This window comes from Ranitomeya imitator, chromosome 1 (genome assembly GCF_032444005.1).
Source record: "Ranitomeya imitator isolate aRanImi1 chromosome 1, aRanImi1.pri, whole genome shotgun sequence".
NCBI lineage: Eukaryota > Metazoa > Chordata > Amphibia > Anura > Dendrobatidae > Ranitomeya > Ranitomeya imitator.
In genome coordinates, this window is record NC_091282.1 from 895,109,677 (window position 1) to 895,123,325 (window position 13,649).

The window sequence follows — 13,649 nt, forward strand, 5'->3', positions numbered from 1 at the left end:
CCTCCTGAATAGTGGTTCTTATCCATCTGGCTAAGGTCAATCTAGAGGCTGCGAGTCCCTTTTTATGACCCGCAGGAAGAACGAACAGAACATCCGTCTTTCGAAAAGAAGCGGTCCGAGAAACGTATCTTCTCAGAGCTCTCACCAAATCTAGAGTATGGAGAGCTTTTTTTTTTCCACCCGGTGTGTAGGCGCAGGACAAAAAGAAGGCAAGACAATGTCCTCATTAATGTGGAATGAGGAGACTACTTTTGGCAAAAAGGAAGGTGCTGGTCTCAGCACCACCTTATCCTGATGAAATTGTAGAAACGGCGCCTGACAGGACAAGGCCGCTAACTCCGATACCCGCCTAATGGATGTTATAGCTACCAGAAACAAAACCTTCCAAGAAAGGTACCTTAAAGGAATATCTTGGAGGGGCTCAAATGGAGGTTCCTGAAGAACACTCAAGACCAAATTAAGGTCCCAAGCTTCTATCGGAGCTTTGTAAGGAGGGACTATATGAGAGACTCCCTGCAAAAAAGTTTTTACTTGCAGATTGGTAGCAATCCTGCGCTGGAAAAGAACCGATAAGGCGGATATTTGCCTCCTAAGGGTACTTGGAGCGAGACCTGAGTCTAGACCAGATTGGAGAAAAGCTAGGACATTAGGAATGGAAAACCGAAGAGGAGGAAGACCCTTCTTCCTGCACCATGAGAGAAAGACTTTCCAGGTGTGGTGGTAAATGCGTGCTGAAGCTGTCTTTCGAGCATTAACCATAGTTGAGGCTACTTTCTGAGAAAAACCGGCCTGGGTCAGAATCCAAGATTCAACGGCCAAGCCGTCAAACGCAGGGCCTCTAAGTTCTGGTGGAATATCGGCCCCTGCGACAGAAGATCTGGCTGCATTGGTAGCTGCCAAGGAACCCCGACGATCAGCTGAACTAGGTCTGCGTACCATGACCTCCGAGGCCAATCTGGGGCGACTAGAATTGCCGGAACTCCCTCTAACTTGATCTTCCTGACGACCTTTGGAAGCAGCGCCAGAGGGAGGAAACAGATATGGAAGACGAAATTGGTTCCAAGTTAGGACTAGTGCGTCTACGGCAATTGCTCCTGGATCTCGAAACCGAGCAACGAACCTGGGTACTTTGGTATTCGACCCGGTGGCCATTAGATCCACGTCCGGGATTCCCCAGCGTAGACATATCTGCCGAAAAACATCGGGGTGAAGAGACCATTCCCCGGGCGCAAGCCCCTGTCGGCTCAGAAAGTCCGCTGCCCAGTTCTCCTTGCCCGGGATGTAAACTGCCGAGATCACAGAGTGATTGTTCTCGGCCCAGCGGAGGACTTGTCCTACCTCGCGCATGGCTGATCTGCTGCGAGTGCCCCCCTGATGATTTACGTAGGCCACGGCCGTGGCATTGTCCGATTGGATCCGCACCGGGCGACCCGCCAGAAGATGGTGAAAGTGCTGCAAAGCCAGCCAAATTGCCCTTATTTCCAACAGATTGATTGGAAGGGTTGATTCCCTTGGGGACCAACGACCCTGAGCCGTGTGCTGGAGAAACACTGCTCTCCAACCGAGAAGGCTGGCGTCTGTAGTGACTACCAGCCAATGAACTGGAGGAAAGGCTTTCCCCTGAAGTAGGGAGGAACTCCTCATCCACCATATCAGGGATTGCCTGACCCCAGGAGCCAGACGACACCTGAGGTTGAGAGACAAAGGACTCCTGTCCCAGGCTGACAGAAGTGCCTGTTGGAGTGGACGAAGATGGAATTGGGCGAATGGAACCGCTTCTATAGCTGCTACCATCCTGCCCAAGAACTTCATGCAGAACCGGATTGAATGGAAACTTGGCTGCCGAAGAATTTTTACCTCCTGCCGGAGACAAAGCACCTTGTCCTGGGGTAAAATAGTTAGCCCCCGAGAGGTGTCGAAGATCATCCCTAAAAAAAAGACATCTTCCGAGATGGTACTAGAGATGACTTCTTTAAATTGACCAGCCACCCTAGACGAGCTAGGGTGTCCAAAGAGATGTTGACGTTGTCCCTGCATGCCTGCAAAGTTGGTCCTTTGACTAAAGGTACCGTCACACTAGACGATATCGCTAGCGATCCGTGACGTTGCAGCGTCCTCGCTAGCGATATCGTCCAGTGTGACAGGCAGCAGCGATCAGGCCCCTGCTGTGCTGTCGCTGGTCGGGGAAGAAAGTCCAGAACTTTATTTGGTCGCTGGACTCCCCGCAGACATCGCTGAATCGGCGTGTGTGACACCGATTCAGCGATGTCTTCACTGGTAACCAGGGTAAACATCGGGTAACTAAGCGCAGGGCCGCGCTTAGTAACCCGATGTTTACCCTGGTTACCATCCTGAAAGTTAAAAAAAACAAACACTACATACTTACCTACAGCCGTCTGTCCTCCAGCGCTGTGCTCTGCACTCCTCCTGTACTGGCTGTGAGCGTCGGTCAGCCAGAAAGCAGAGCGGTGACGTCACCGCTCTGCTTTCCGGCCGCTGTGCTCAAACAGACAGTACAGGAGGAGTGCAGAGCACAGCGCTGGAGGACAGACGGCTGTAGGTAAGTATGTAGTGTTTGTTTTTTTTTACTTTTAGGATGGTAACCAGGGTAAACATCGGGTTACTAAGCGCGGCCCTGCGCTTAGTTACCCGATGTTTACCCTGGTTACCGGCATCGTTGGTCGCTGGAGAGCTGTCTGTGTGACAGCTCTCCAGCAACCAAACAGCGACGCTGCAGCGATCCGGATCGTTGTCGGTATCGCTGCAGCGTCGCTAAGTGTGACGGTACCTTAAGAGATCGTCTAAGTAAGGCAGAATGACTATGCCTCGAGAGTGCAGGATTGACACCACTGTTGCCATCACCTTCGTGAACACCCTGGGAGCAGTGGCGAGCCCGAAAGGTAATGCAGTGAATTGGAAGTGTCGCTCGCCTATGGAAAACCGTAGAAATTTTTGATGAGGAGGAAATATAGGAACGTGCAGATAGGCGTCTTGAATATCTATGGAAGCCAGGAATTCTCCCCTTTCCATAGCCGCAATGACCGAGCGGAGAGATTCCATACGGAAGCGACGAGTGCTGATGAATTTGTTTAGACACTTTAGGTCCAGAATGGGTCTCACGGTCCCATTCTTTTTGGGAACCGTAAACAGATTTGAATAAAACCCCTTGAACCTTTCTTCCTTTGGAACAGGGACAATGACCCCGTTGGACTGAAGAGACTCGACTGCTCTGAATAAAGCTCTTAGACGGGTTTTTGAACTGGGAAGACTGGACGGAAAAAAACGGCCTGGAGGGAGACAGGAAAACTCTATTTTGTACCCTGAAACCACCAGGTCTCTTAGCCATCTGTCGTGAACAACTGACAGCCAGGACTGATGGAACAGTAGTAGGCGACCGCCTACTCTGTTGGAAGCGACGAGAGGCTGCCTCCAGTCATTTAGCCGAAGATCGAGGATATCTAGATCCCCTAGATCTTGACGGTTGATACCGCATTCTTGCCAATGGATTGGCCCTATAGGAGACCTGGTGCTCCCGGTCTTGGACAGGCCAACTTGGGGGACCTGCGCTTGGTGCCACAGACCACCGGGAGTTACGAAAGGATTTATATCTTGCTTGAAATTGGCGACGAAAAGGTTGCTTAACCTTTTGTTGAGGAAGGAAATTACTTTTACCTCCCGTGGTATCAGATATAAGCTGATCCAATTTTTCGCCAAAAAGACGGACACCTTGATAAGGAAGGGATGTAAGGGACTTCTTTGAAGTAGAGTCCGCCCACCAATTTCTTAGCCATAGGGCCCTTCTGATAGCAATAGCATTTGCCGCAGCCAATGCTGAACAATTTGCCGCATCCAAGGATGCATTAATCAGATAATTTCCTGCTAAAGATATCTGATTTGACATCTCTATCACCTCTACAGGAAACCCCTTATCCTGAAGAGCCTTAGTTACAGACTCTGACCAAGCTATCATAGCTTTGGCAACCCATGTGGCCGCAAAAGACGGTGCGAGGGCTGACCCTGAAGCCTCAAACAGAGACTGAGCTAGACTCTCTAGGAGCCGATCAGTCGGATCCTTAATAGACGACCCATTAGGAAGAGACAGCAATGTACTAGAGGCCAAACGGGATACGGGAGGATCCACTGAAGGGGATTCTGCCCACTTTTTACAAAGCTCTGGAGCGAACGGATACCTTGCACCTAGGGCCTTCTGGCCTAAGAAACGTTTATCCGGTCGCTCCATGTGACGTTGGACTAAATCCTCAAACTCAGGATGAGTAGAAAACACCTTATGAGGTTGCTTGAATTTCTTAAAGGACACCTTATGACCAGAAGGTAAGGTGGCCACATCCTCTACTCCCAAGGTCTGGTTAACGGCCTCAATGAGACTGTCAACAGATTCCTGATAACCAGGAGCTTCTAAAGGTACCGTCACACTAGACGATATCGCTAGCGATCCGTGACGTTGCAGCGTCCTCGCTAGCGATATCGTCCAGTGTGACAGGCAGCAGCGATCAGGCCCCTGCTGTGCTGTCGCTGGTCGGGGAAGAAAGTCCAGAACTTTATTTGGTCGCTGGACTCCCCGCAGACATCGCTGAATCGGCGTGTGTGACACCGATCCAGCGATGTCTTCACTGGTAACCAGGGTAAACATCGGGTAACTAAGCGCAGGGCCGCGCTTAGTAACCCGATGTTTACCCTGGTTACCATCCTAAAAGTAAAAAAAACCCAAACACTACATACTTACCTACAGCAGTCTGTCCTCCAGCGCTGTGCTCTGCTCTCCTCCTGCACTGGCTGTGAGCGTCGGTCAGCCGGAAAGCAGAGCGGTGACGTCACCGCTCTGCTTTCCGGCCGCTGTGCTCACAGTCAGTGCAGGAGGAGAGCAGAGCACAGCGCTGGAGGACAGACGGCTGTAGGTAAGTATGTAGTGTTTGTTTTTTTTACTTTTAGGATGGTAACCAGGGTAAACATCGGTTTACATAGCGCGGCCCTGCGCTTAGTTACCCGATGTTTACCCTGGTTACCGGCATCGTTGGTCGCTGGAGAGCGGTCTGTGTGACAGCTCTCCAGCGACCAAACAGAGACGCTGCAGCGATCCGGATCGTTGTCGGTATCGCTGCAGCGTCGCTAAGTGTGACGGTACCTTAAATCAAAAGACCCCTCTGAGTCATAGTCCGAACCGTGCTCACTCAATTCCGCAGGAGAGGGAGATCGAGAGACAGGATTCAAAGATGCCGATGCACCTGACGGACCGGGAGACGCTGTGAGGGATCGTTTCCCCTGTGTCTGCCTAGAGGGAGTACGGCCCCTGCAGGCCGGAGGATCCTGAAAATCGGAGGATCTTTCCAAAACAGGCGGATGAATGTCCCTGACAGGGGCTTGAAGGGACTCAACCGCCTTTGTTAGAGACGCCATAGACTGCGTTAATGATATGACCCACTCAGGGGGAGACACTGCCGACCCAGGTACAGGCACACCCGGCAGGATAGCCGGCGGGGAAGCAGACAGGGTAGCAGACGGGGGCTCCTGCACGCGCTCGGAATCACAAGCCTCACAGAAATGGTTACTTTGCGCATGCGGAAAAGTAGACTGACAGGTAATGCATGAGGTATACAGAACTGAGTGAGTCTTAGTCTTTCTAGACATGACTCTATTGCTGCTGCTGCTATGCTCCGTATCTCCTTATGAGCTACTAGGTCTAGAACAAATACTGTTGTCAGGCTGAGGGAAGTAGCACTTACCCCAGTCCTGTGTCCCCGTATGCTCTCAAACACTGAACCATGTCTCCTGTGCAAACCACACATATAAACTAATTCACAGGGCGGATGCCTGAAAAAAGTGGGAGGAGTTACCGCACATGGTCCCGGTTTAGGCCGAAGCAGGGATCTAGATTTTACTCTTTCCCCTGCTCTCCCGGGAAAGCTGGGTGCTCGAAACCGGAAGTAAACCGTCGCCATGGAGGCGGGACTTCCCCCAGACTACAAGACCCATAATGCCACAGGCTGTACAGAGAAAACAGGAAGCCGCCGAAAAAGGGGCGGGACTTCCGCCCATGCTCAGACTACAAGATCCATAATGCCTCAGCGAACAGGAAACCGCCTAAAAAAGGGGCGGGACTTCCGCCCATGCCTCTGCTGAAGTTTGCTTGTGGGGAAAAAACGCTGGAAACCAGCACAGCGCCGGATATAGTCGCCAGCAGAACGCACGATGAAGCAGGAGCCCCCCCCCCTGTGCAGCCCTCTGACAGCGCATAAGGTTAGACATAAAAAAATCCACATATAAATATATATATACATATATAAATATTAAAAGACGGTGCAGGCACTCTAACTCCTTACACCCTTCAGAAGGCGAGGAGAGGGACCGTCTGCCTCCTTTAAACACCGTAGTCGTGCATTGGTGATGAAGTGGAGGCTGCACGGACAAGGAATGAATGCCTGTACAACCTAGGGTTCCGTTACCTCAGGGTGGTCAGGTTCTTAGTCCGGCAAAAAAATCCCACGTCACGGGAGAGGATACGTGGAGGCGACACTCCACGTGCTCGCCCGTTGTTGGTTTGGGGAGATCGGACCACTTCAAAAGGGTCCGTCGCCCCTGTCTTATCTTCAGAGAAAAAAGCATCTGGGAAAACTCAGAGATGTGCCTCCTACGGACACTAAGCATAAACTGGAGCTGTCAGGGCCAGTGGCAAGGTGTATACTATGGAGGAGGAGCTAACTTTTTTTTTTTTTTTATACCTACTTAGTGTCAGCCTCCTGGCGGCAGTAGCATACACCCACAGTCCTGTGTCCCCCAATGAGACGATGGAGAAAAAAGGGTGGTTTCTGCAGCGTTTTTCTTGCAGATTTTCCCCCACTCATTAGTATTGGTGAAATATGCAGCAAAATGCTGAATGAATTGACATGCTGCAGATTTAGATCTGCCAGTCACAAGTAAGCAATGTGTGCACCAGACTTCAGGATTCTCGCTCACTTTGCTGGAATTAGGAAGCCCTTCAGGTTTTGTCACAAATCTGCGCTGAAAAAGCGCAGAAAAAAATCCAATGTGTGCACACAGCCTGATAGTACGTGTACAGGTTGTTTCATCAACTATGGGTGGAAAAGGCATGTACAATGTACTGGTATCACACAGAGGACAAGACGGCGTAAAATCCTTGAGAGCTTTATTAGAACACGGGTATGAGAGAAGTAACCTCTAGGGTTCAAGCCAAGATTGCCTTTACACTGATGTTCCTCTCATAAAGCTGCAGAGATTTTATGCTGTGTAGACGGAGTGCTCCATTTTTTTATTTCTAGGTTTAAGAAGGAAAGTAGGAAGTTACAGGACAGTCATAGAGGCCTTATATAATCTAAGCCTTGGATGGGGAGGAAATACAAAAAAAAAAAACATTTAGTAGGCAGGTGGTTTCATTGTTAGGACTGACCATTGACTACTCCAGCTAAACTAACCTCCAAGACTCCAGCCACTTCCATTAGAGGTATTAGCTCGGATTTCACACAATAACTAAGCTTCTTGGTGACTTCCAGAAGAAGAGATTTGTAAGCCCAGAATTCATCCAGCTCCTTTATTGAAACAAAAACAGGATTTTTGGTTGCTTACCGTAAAATCTGTTTCTCGTAGCCTTCATTGGGGGACACAGGAACCATGGGTGTATGCTGCTGCCACTAGGAGGCTGACACTATGCAAATAAAAAAGTTAGCTCCTCCTCTGCAGTGTACACCCCACCGACAGGAAGTAGGATATTCAGTTAGTGAGAAAGCAGTAGGAGAAGCAACGTGTAAAAGAGAAAGAATAATAATAATATAATAATAATAAACTTTATCTACTAGCGCCAACAAATTCTACGGCGCTCTATAGATTAACAGATTCAAACGCTCAAAGAGTGTTCAAAGAACTCAAACGTATACAGTAAACAGAGCTGTTCAACTTGGGAGGGTGCTGTGTCCCCCAATGAAGGCTACGAGAAACAGATTTTACGGTAAGCAACCAAAAATCCTGTTTTCTCTATCGCCTTTCATTGGGGGACACAGGAACCATGGGACGTCCCAAAGCAGTCCCTGGGGTGGGAAAAACAGACTTCCATCAGGTCCGAGGACTCACCACTGCCGCCTGCAGGATCCTTCTGCCCAGGCTGGAGTCCGCCATAGTTCGGCAAAACGTGTGGATGGAAGACCAGGTTGTCGCTTTGCAAAGCCATCGGCGAAAACCCCGTTACGTACCGCACTGGAAGCGCCGACTGCCCGGGTAGAGTGAGCCTTTATCTCAGGAGGGGACACTCTTGTTCTTGACCCGGTAAGCTTCCAAAATTGCCGTTCTGATAGAGCGAGCAATAGTCGCCTTGGAAGCCAGCAGGCCTCTATGCATGCCAGCAGGGATGGCGAAAAGAGAATCCATCTTTCGGAAAGTGGCTGTGCTAGCCAGGGAGATCCTCACTGCCCTGACGAGGCCCAGCCTGTTCCACAATCACTCCAGAGGATGAGTCGGAGCTGGACAAAAGGAAAGGTAGAACGATGTCCTCGTTGAGGTGGAAAGATGAAAAGCACCTCGAGAAAGGAAGGAAGGCGGAGGCCTGGGAAAATCAAGAAAGGAGGTCGGCAAGAAATGGCCGCCAACTCAAAAACGTGGCGGATCGAAGAAATGGACCTGAGAAAAGCCACCTTCTGAGATAGAACTGACAGGGAAAGCTCCCTGAGAGGCTCAAAGGGGGAACCCCTAAGAACGACCAACACAACCTTAAAATCCCATGAATCCACAGAGGCCCTGTACGGCTACTCCTTGAAGTAAGGTCTTAACCTGTGGCTGAGAAGATAACGTCTTCTTAAAAGAGAAGAAGAGCGCAGGAACCTGGCCCTTTAGGGAACTGAGAGCGAAGCCCGAATCCAGTCCTGCCTGAAGGAAAAACCAAATGGAAGGCAGGGAAAAAGGACATAGGTGAAAAGCGTTGGACTCGCATCAACGAAAGTAAGCCTTCCAGGTACCATAGTAGATCCTGGAAGAAGACGAAGGCTTCCCAGCCTGGATTATAGAGTGACTCATCTGGGCCGAAAGGCCGGACGCTCTTAGAACTGTGGAGTCCACAGCCACGACGTTAAACTGAGCGACCGATAATTCGGGTGGCAGATCGGACCCTGAGACAGCAGATCGGGTCCGTTTGGAAGACACCAGGGGTGTCCGCGAGAAGATTGACGATGTCTGCAAACCAAGACCTCATGGGCCAATCCGGGACGATCAGAATGACCGGCACCCATCCAGCCTTGATCTTCTTCGACAGCTTGGAAAGCAAGGGAAGGCGTGGGAACCGATAGGGGAGCCCGAACTGCGACCGAGGAAAGGCCAGAGTGTCAACACCACTGGGAGAGGATCACAGGACCCTGGGCCGACCCGAGGGACCTCCTGTTCAATCGGGACGCCATGAGGTCCACCTCTGGAGTCCCCCATCGAAGAGCAATCCGACAGGAAACCTCCTGAAGTACCATTCCCCTGCCGCGAGGCCCTCGCAGCCGAGGAAGTCGGCGGCCTAAATGTCCACGCCGGGGACATGCCCTGCGGAGCTCACCAGGACCGTTGCCTCGGTCCAAAGGAGGATCCTGGAATCTCGGCCGAGGCCAGAGAACGCCGAGTCCACCCCTGGTGGTAGACGTATGCCACAGCTGTGTCATTGTCTGTCTGGATTCGAATTGGCAGGCTGCCGAGAATCCTTACCCAGTGAAGGCAAGACAGAAAGATGATCCGGAACTCGAGGACATTGATCGGCAAAGGGGACTCCTGCGCCGACCAACAACCCTGAAAGAACAGGAGACAAAGCCCCGCGCCTCCGCCGAGCGGGCTGGCGTCCGTCATCACCACCTGCCAGGGAACTGGAAGGAAGGATATGCTGTGAAGGATCTACTCTGGGATAAGAGAAGTGACCTCGGCCACCAGTCGAGGAACCATTTGACCCGGGAGAAAGCCGGATCGGACGATGCAGGGAGAAGACAGACCTGTCCCCTGTGATAAAATAGCCTGCTGAAGAAGTCTTGAATGAAACGGGCGAAGGGAAAATTGCTTCCGATGTTGCAACCAACCTCCTTAGGGCCTTTAAGGCCCATCGGAAAGGAGGGGAGCCGAGAACCCTGGAGCAAGCGAACTTCCTGACAAAGGAGGGATATCCTGTCTTCGGGAAGGAAGACTCTGGTCCGACAAGTGTCGAAGAACATGCCCGGAGATACGAGGCGCTGAACAAGACGGAACTTCTTCCTGTTGACGAGCCACCCGCAACGGTTAGAATGTTGGGAAAGATGGATAGACTTTCGGGAGCCTGAAACCGAAATTCCTGAGCCTCCATGGAAGCGATTACTGAACGAGGGAATATCGTCCTGAAGTGTCTCCGACGAAGCTTCTTGTTCAGCAAATTGAGATCCGGACTGGGACGAACCTTGTCGTCCTCTGTCAGTACAAAAAGATTCGAAGAGAAGCCTGTGAACCGTTGAACCGTTCCTGTTCTGGGACGGGAACGATTACCCCGGATTTAAGGAGGGAAACAATGGCAGTAAAGAAACCCGGGACTAGAACGGGGTCTCTTGGAGGTTGGGATTTGGAGAAAACGATCCCAGGACCGTGAAATGAAGATTTTGTATCTAGAGGGAACAAGAGCCCTGGCCCATGCGACCTCTACTGAGGAGACCCAGACGTCCCTGAGGAACAGGAGACGATTGCCCAGTCTGAGAAACGGGCTGGGGTCTAGTTGTGGGTCATGCCTAGGTGGAACTTCCAGTCCTGAACCTGGAGAATCCACCTTAGGAGTAGCGGGCACGCCAGGAAAGAGTGAGCCGAAGAATACCTTCTTCTCTTAACGTGCCTGTGGCCTCTGCCGTTGTGAAGAAGAATCTGATGCCGCAAAACTACGAAAAAGGTCGAAAAGACCAAAGTAGCCGCCTAAGGGGAAGTAGGTGAGGTCTGGAGAAGGGGACTGGTGCCACCAGAGGCGTCCTTAATAATTTGGTCCAGCTTGGAACCGAAAGGACGTGAACCTTGAAAAGGCAGGCTAGTAAGGGACTTCTTCGATGACTATTGAGCCAAACAGTGCGACAGCTGGCAGCAACATTACTGGGCGCCTGTGCGGCAGAAGACGCGACGTCCAGGGAACAAATTATTTCCCGGCATGAGTAATCTGGGTGGCAAGTTCCGCCAGCCGGACTGACGGAGCTCCAGCTTGAATGCCCCAACGGAGTTGTTTAGCCCCTCAGATACAGACTTCGAAACCCAAGTGGAGGCCAAAGCCGGGCATTGGGATGATGCGGCAGTTTCGAAAGCCGACTTCACGAAGGATTCCATGATCCTATTGATGGAATCTTTCAGAGCTGCCCACCGGACAGCGTAAGGACTGTGTTGGCGGCAAGTCTAGCAGCCGACGGATCCACAGGGGGAGAGGTCGTTCTCTAACGCCTCTTATTCCGGTTGGCAATGAGATCCGGAGGAAAGAGATATGAGGCTCCAAGACACTTGTCTCTTAGAGAACGTCTGGTCGAATTCGCTCTTTCTCTGGCCAGAAGGATGAGGAGCAAATACCTTGGGAGGTAGCTTAGACCGTCTAAACGAAACCGCCTGATCTGCGGGTTTCGTAGAGGAATCTTCGATGCCACAGGTCTGATTGGTCGCTCCAATGAGGCTTTGAACCATATCTCTCATGTTAGCGATTTGGTTCGAATCCGGCCCCAAATTATCCTCCGAAGGCGCATCAGAGAAAGCCTCGCCTGACTCAGCGGAGGAGGATCGGGAGAACGCCGACCGCAGAGGAGGACAGAGTGGCGAGATGGAGCGAGAAGATGACTCAGACCGGCGTTCCTGTCTGGACCTTTTGCAGCTAGCCTTGGAGGGCTTGGACGGAGCTTCCTGCGACCCGGTGGCTACTGCGGGGGTCTGCAGGGGTAACCGATCAGGCATGGACACCAGGATTTGAGAAACCCATGTTAAATTGGCCACCGATTGAGACAGAGAGGAGGCCCAGCCTGGGATGGGGGTATCACTCACGGGCGGATCGGCCGGGGATCAATCGGGTTGCTGCAGGACTGACATAGCGGAGACCAGAAGGTTAGGAGACAGAAGGGCAGAAGAGAGTGTCAGACTGCAGAGCAGAGCTACTCACGGCAGGTGATGCGCTTCAGTGGTCCTTAAAGGCAAGGGTGCAGGCAGACGGTGCAGGCAGAAGGAGCAGACCTCTGGAACTCTCCTGTCCGGGACCAGCTGTGGGGCTGGGGCGACCGCAAGTGAGGAGGACGCCGGGATTCACGCACTTTGGAGGGGGGCATAAGGCGTTCCTGGTTCGAGAATACGGAGGTAGTGGGCAGGGTTAATTGCTTGGCCAGGAGCACCAAGATGGCGCCGGGAGGCGGAGCTAGTCGAGACAGACGGGCGGGAAAAAAGCCCGCCCGAGAACGCAGGAAGTGGGCGGAGTCACGGCCGAGAGTAGGCCCCGGGAGAAGCCGGGACCTAAATTAGAAGCTGGTGGGCGCCGGAGAGGGCCACGGGACCGGAAAGCTGTGCGGCCGCCGGTTAGGAAACCGTGGGGCCGCCGGTTAGGAAACACTGCGGCCGCCGGTTAGGAAACACTGCGGCCGCCGGTTAGGAAACACTGCGGCCGCCGGTTAGGAAGCACTGCGGCCGCCGGTTAGGAAACACAACGGCCGCCGGTTAGGAAACCGTGCGGCCGCCGGTTAGGAAGCACTGCGGCCGCAGGTTAGGAAACCATGCGGCCGCCGGTTAGGAAACCGGGCGGCCGCCGGAAAACTGTGCGGCCGCCGGGGAGCAAACTGTACGGCCGCCGGAGTAAACGGCGCGGCTGCCTGGAACAAAGGTACGGCCGCAGACAAGGCAGAGCCGCTGCCTGTAAAGGTGCGGCCGCCGAGCATGAAAGCGGCGCAGGTGCCGCGCAAACCGCCAGGTCAGGGGGAAAGTGCAGCCGCAGAAACGGCAGCCCGGCTGCCTACAGGGCGCCGCACAGAGCAAAAAAGTGCCGCAGTGTGGAAAACTTCCCAATAAAGAGACGTCCAACGATCGCCCCTGTAACAGAGAATCCGCAGGGACCCCCCCATGACTGTCTATGAAGAGAGACCGAGGGATAGGGGGATCGGTGGGAAGGGAATACTCACCTAAACATCCCACGCCGTCCGTTACTAACCTGAAGCCCTGAAGGTATTAGACGTCCGTGGAGCTGGACGTCCTCGTCTCCTCCGACCGACAGGCTCTGGTGGGCGAGTGGGTGGGGGACGGAGCCAGGACCGGACTTCTGAGCACGCTTGTGTGCCCGGATCATGGTCCTGGAGAGGGATCTATGAGGATACGGGGTGGCAGTACACGCCGTACTCATAGTCCGCATAGTGGGAGTACAGGTGTGACTGCTCACCCTGTATCCCTCCGGAAAACCTGAAAAGGAACGACGCACATTGAGGTAGATAAGGGTCTAATGAAAGACCCGTGTCCACCTCCTACTGACACTAAGCTAAACTGAATATCCTACTTCCTGTCGGTGGGGTGTACACTGCAGAGGAGGAGCTAACTTTTTTATTTGCATAGTGTCAGCCTCCTAGTGGCAGCAGCATACACCCATGGTTCCTGTGTCCCCCAATGAAAGGCGAAAGAGAAAGAAAAACAAGTTTAAACTAGATGAAAAC

General features: G+C 52.5%; 1 protein-coding gene across 2 annotated transcripts in view; it reads right to left on the minus strand.

Moving 5' to 3' along the window:
* The window catches only part of HELQ (helicase, POLQ like), a 91,747-nt gene that overhangs the window by 4,212 nt on the left and 73,886 nt on the right, over nucleotides 1–13,649 (minus strand). For both annotated transcript variants that reach the window (XM_069743252.1, XM_069743253.1), the window contains one exon: nucleotides 7,449–7,562. In XM_069743252.1, coding sequence (XP_069599353.1) covers nucleotides 7,449–7,562 — 114 coding nt within the window. The remainder of the gene's footprint in view (nucleotides 1–7,448; nucleotides 7,563–13,649) is intronic.